This window comes from Ahaetulla prasina, chromosome 11 (genome assembly GCF_028640845.1).
Source record: "Ahaetulla prasina isolate Xishuangbanna chromosome 11, ASM2864084v1, whole genome shotgun sequence".
NCBI classification, from domain to species: Eukaryota; Metazoa; Chordata; class Lepidosauria; order Squamata; family Colubridae; genus Ahaetulla; species Ahaetulla prasina.
In genome coordinates, this window is record NC_080549.1 from 31,242,333 (window position 1) to 31,247,236 (window position 4,904).

Genomic DNA, 4,904 nt, shown 5'->3' on the forward strand with positions numbered 1-4,904 from the left:
AAGAGCAGCCCAGTTGCCTCAAGCAGACCGTGGATCAACTTCAGACCTGCCGAAAACTCTGCTGGAGAAGAAAGGAAGCTTGGACCATGCCAACACAATCATCTGCCAGTTAGAGCTAGAGAACAAATCTTTGGTGAAACACACTGAAAAATTCCAGAAAGAAATGTCTGAGGTTACTAGCCAAGTGGCCTTCCTCAGACTTGAGAAGGCTGCCTTAGAACCTCTGAGAAACTCCTCGAAGAGGTCTGGAACCTTCTTAAGAACTAAAGAAGGACCTCTAGAGTCTGCAGCATGGACTGGCTGAGATGGACCAAGGTTACTTTGTGGAGAAAAGCCACTCCAGCCAACTGAAGCAGAAAGTCACCCCTCTTCAGAATGTGAGGGGAAATGAGAAGAAGCAGCTCAACAATCTGCATCAGCAGCAGACCTGTGTTTACCAGGCCACAATGGAAGACCAGCAGAAAACTCTGGAGGACAACAGAGAAGGCGTGAACCAGGTCAGAATGGCGATCCAAGAATTAGAGCTGCAGAAGAGGTGTTTGGAGAAAGACAGCGAAGCTCTCCACAGAGAAGTGGGCTTCTTCAGAAATGATGTTGGCCCTCCTGAGTGACCAGCACAAGGAGAACTTGGCTGAGCCTCTCCCCGTAGCTGGAATGGAGGAATGGCGGCCTTTTACCCATTTGAGAAAGAAAAGCGATTCTTCCTCTCCCTTCCCTTGACTTGCCACCCAGTGTGCCAGGGGAGTCATGCGAGCTGAAAGCCTCCCAGCCACCCAGCACCGGGGCCTGAGAGCTCTGAGCAAAGAAGGAGGTAGAGGTGATGGCCGTGGCAGTGGTGAGGTGAGGTTGGTAGAGGTGAGTCTCCAGGCTCAGCTCCAAGCCTCGGAGAGCCAGCTGAGGCTGAGGGGCAGCAGTGACGAGGCTGAGGGCTCTGCTGTGGGGAGAGCAGAGAGTCTGGCCAGAGCCGGATCTGGGAGCCAGAAGCAAGGAGCCGAAGGAGCCGGGCAGCCTGGAGGAGAGGAGGAGAGAGGAGAACAGCTAGAAGCCCAACTGGGAGCTGAGGGGTCTGCAGGAGAGGCAGCAGAGACCTGCGGAGGCCGCAAGGCCAACGTAGCAGAGCTGGAAGACAGGGCTGGGTTGAGGGTCTTCTGCTGCCTGCCCCCACCAGAGACCTCCCCTTCCTCCTCCCTCCTCCCCTTCCTCCTCCTCCTCCTCCTCCTTCCCATTCCCTTTCCTTCCCCATCCCCTCCTTTCCTTTCCCTCCTCCCCTTCCTCCTCTCCTCCCTCCTTCCTAACCTCCCCTCCTCCTCCTCCTCCCTTTCCTTCCCCTCCTCCTCCCCTTCCTCCCTCTCCCTCCCCTCCTTCCCTCCTCCTCTCTCTCTCCTCCTCTCTCTAACTCTTCTTCCTTCCCCTTCTTTTCTCTACTTCTTCTCTTCCTCCTCCTGTCCTACTACTTCCTCCTCTTCCTTCCCCTCTTCTCCCCTTCTTCCCCTACCCTACTTCTCTTCATCCTTTCCCCTTTTTTTCTCTACTTCTCTCTTCCTCCACCCCTCCTACTACTTCCTCCTCTTCCCCCCTTCTTCCTTTCCCCTTCTTCCCCTACTCTACTTCTCCTCCTCATCCTTTCCCTTCTTTTTCTACTTCTCCTCCTCTTCCTCCTCCTCTTCTTCTTCCTCCTCCTCCTCTTCCTCTTCCACTTCTTCCTCTTCTCCCTCCTCCTCCTCCTTCCTCTCCCTCCTCCTCCTCCTCTTCTTCCTCTTCTTCTCCCCTCCCCTCCTCCTCCTCCCTTCCCGTCTCCTCCCTTCTTCCTTTCCCCTCCCTCTCCTCCCTCCCTCCTCCCTCCCTCCTCCCAACTTCCTCTCCTCTCCTCCCCGTCGTGCTCCCCTCCCTTTCCCATATGTCCTCTTCCCTCCTCTGGGTCTCCAGAGGAACGCAGATATCCCAGGGAAGCAGCAAATTCCCTGGAGCGCAGATATAAGTCTCCGAGCCGGGCAGCTGGGAACCGGGCAGCCTGGAGGAGAGGAGGAGAGAGGAGAACAGCTAGAAGCCAAACTGGGAGCTGAGGGGTCTGCAGGAGACGCCTCCAGGCAGCAGAGACCTCCGGAGGCTGCGACGTAGCAGAGCTGGAAGACAGGGCTGGGTTGAGGGTCTCGGGGGCAGGCAGAAACTTCTGCTGCCTGCCCCCACCAGAGACCTCCCCTTCCTCCTCTCCACCTCCTCCTTCCTCTCCCCCTTCCCCCGCCCCTCCCCTCCTTCCTAACCCTCGACCTCCCTCCTCCTCCCCTCCCCTCCCCTCCCTCCTTCCCTCCTCCCTCCCCTCCTCCCCATCCCCTCCTCTTCCTCTCCCTCCCTTTCCTTTCCCCTCCTCCTCCTCCTTCCTCCTCCCCTCCCCTCCCTCCCTCCTCCTCTCTCTCCCCTCCTCTTTCTCCCACTCTTCTTCCTTTCCTCTTCCTCCACTCTTCTACTTCTCCTCTTCATCCTTCCCCCCTCTCTTTTCTACTTCTTCTCTTCCTCCTCCTGTCCTACTACTTTCTCCTCTTCTTTCCCCTCTTCTCCCCTTCTCCCCCTACCCCACTTCTCCTCATCCTTTCCCTCCTTTTTCTCTACTTCTCTCTTCCTCCACCCCTCCTACTACTTCCTCCTCCTTCCCCCCTCTTCCTTTCCCTTCGTCCCCTACCCTACTTCTCCTCCTCATCCTTTCCCCTTCTTTTTTCTACTTCTCCTCCTCTTCCTCCTCCTCTTCTTCTTTTCCTCCTCCTCCTCTTCCTCTTCCACTTCTTCCCTCTTCTCCTCCCCTCCCCTCCTCCTTCCTCCCCCCTCCTCCCCTCCTCTACTTTTCCTCTTCCTCTCCCCTTCCTCCCCCTCCTCCCCCATCCCCCTCCTCTTTCCTCTCCCCTCCCTTTCCCTCCTCCCCCTCTTCCCCTCCCCCTCCTCCCAACTTCCCCCTCCCTCTCCTCCCCGTCGTGCTCCCCCCTCCCTTTCCCATATGTCCCTCTTCCCCCTCCCCCTGGGTCTCCAGAGGAACGCAGATATCCCAGGGAAGCAGCAAATTCCCTGGAGCGCAGATATAAGTCTCCGAGCCGGGCAGCTGGGAACCGGGCAGCCTGGAGGAGAGGAGGAGAGAGGAGAACAGCTAGAAGCCAAACTGGGAGCTGAGGGGTCTGCAGGAGACGCCTCCAGGCAGCAGAGACCTCCGGAGGCTGCGACGTAGCAGAGCTGGAAGACAGGGCTGGGTTGAGGGTCTCGGGGGCAGGCAGAAACTTCTGCTGCCTGCCCCCACCAGAGACCTCCCCTTCCTCCTCTCCACCTCCTCCTTCCTCTCCCCTTCCCGTCTCCTCCCTTCTTCCTAACCCTCGACCTCCTCCTCCTCCTCCTCCCCTCCCTGTCCCCTATCCCCTCCCTCCTCCCCTCCCTCCTCCTCCTCCTCCCTCCTTCCTCTCCCTCCTCCTCCTCCTCCTTCCTCCCTCCCCTCCCCTCCTCCCTCCTCCTCTCCTCTCCTCCTCCTCTTCTCCCACTCTTCTTCCTTTCCTCTTCCTCCACTCTTCTACTTCTCCTCTTCATCCTTTCCCCCTCTTTTCTCTACTTCTTCTCTTCCTCCTCCTGTCCTACTACTTTCTCCTCTTCTTTCCCCTCTTCTCCCCTTCTTCCCCTACCCTACTTCTCCTCATCCTTTCCCCTCCTTTTTTTCTCTACTTCTCCTCTTCCTCCCCCTCTTCTTCCTTTCCCCATCTTCCCCTACTCTACATCTCCTCCTCATCCTTTCCCCTTCTTTTTTCTACTTCTCCTCCTCTTCCTCCTCCTCTTCTTCCTCCTCCCTTCCCATTCCCTTTCCTTTCCCTCCTCTCCCTCCTCCCCTCTTCTCCCTTCTTCCTAACCTCCCCTCCTCCTCCTCCTCCCTTTCCTTCCCTCCTCCTCCTCCCTTCCTCCCTCTCCCTCCCTCCTTCCTCCTCCTCTCTCTCCTCCTCCTCTCCCTCCTTCCCATTCCCTTTCCTTTCCCTTCTTTTCTACTTCTTCTCTTCCTCCTCCTGTCCTACTACTTCCTCCTCTTCCTTCCCTCTTCTCCCTTCTTCCCCTACCCTACTTCTCTTCATCCTTTCCCTTTTTCTCTACTTCTCTTCCTCCACCCCTCCTACTACTTCCTCCTCTTCCCCTTCTTCCTTTCCCTTCTTCCCCTACTCTACTTCTCCTCCTCATCCTTTCCCTTCTTTTTCTACTTCTCCTCCTCTCCTCCTCTTCTTCTTTTCCTCCTCCTCCTCTTCCTCTTCCACTTCTTCCTCTTCTTCTCCCTCCTCCTTCCTCCTCCTCCCTCCTCCCCCTCCTCTACTTTTCCTCTTCCTCTCCCCTTCCTCCCCCTCCTCCCCCTCCCCTCCTCTTCCTCTCCCTCCTTCCCTCCTCCCTTCCCTCCTCCTCCCCCCTTCCCTCTCCCTCTCCTCCCCGTCGTGCTCCCCCTCCCTTTCCCATATGTCCCTCTTCCCCCTCTGGGTCTCCGGAGGAACGCAGATATCCCAGGGAAGCAGCAAATTCCCTGGAGCGCAGATATAAGTCTCCGAGCCGGGCAGCTGGGAGCCGGGCAGCCTGGAGGAGAGGAGGAGAGAGGAGAACAGCCAGAAGCCAAACTGGGAGCTGAGGGGTCTGCAGGAGACGCCTCCAGGCAGCAGAGACCTCCGGAGGCTGCGACGTAGCAGAGCTGGAAGACAGGGCTGGGTTGAGGGTCTCGGGGGCAGGCAGAAACTTCTGCTGCCTGCCCCCACCAGAGACCTCCCCTTCCTCCTCTCCACCTCCTCCTTCCTCTCTCCCTTCCCGTCTCCTCCCCTTCTTCCTAACCCTCGACCTCCTCCTCCTCCCCTCCCCTCCTTCCCTCCTCCCTCCCCTCCTCCCTCCCCTCCCCTCCCTCCCTTTCCCTC

At 58.0% G+C, this 4,904-nt stretch overlaps 1 protein-coding gene across 1 annotated transcript; it reads left to right on the forward strand.

Moving 5' to 3' along the window:
* Positions 1 to 747: 747 nt before the first annotated feature.
* On the forward strand, positions 748 to 4,682 carry LOC131204987 (myristoylated alanine-rich C-kinase substrate-like). The gene is made up of 3 exons (XM_058196730.1): positions 748 to 1,110; positions 3,020 to 3,207; positions 4,493 to 4,682. The coding sequence occupies exons 1-3, from the start codon at positions 748 to 750 to the stop codon at positions 4,680 to 4,682; spliced, it is 741 nt and encodes a 246-aa protein (XP_058052713.1).
* Positions 4,683 to 4,904: the final 222 nt, after the last annotated feature.

What these genes read in the sequence shown, in the direction of transcription:
- LOC131204987 (XM_058196730.1), top strand. Translation starts at nt 748, where the DNA reads ATGCGAGCTGAAAGCCTCCCAGCCACCCAGCACCGGGGCCTGAGAGCT. An exon ending in GCGGAGGCCGCAAGGCCAAC is followed by an intron (nt 1,111 to 3,019) that starts GTAGCAGAGCTG and finishes CTGGGTCTCCAG; the next exon opens with AGGAACGCAGATATCCCAGG. An exon ending in AGACCTCCGGAGGCTGCGAC is followed by an intron (nt 3,208 to 4,492) that starts GTAGCAGAGCTG and finishes GGGTCTCCGGAG; the next exon opens with GAACGCAGATATCCCAGGGA.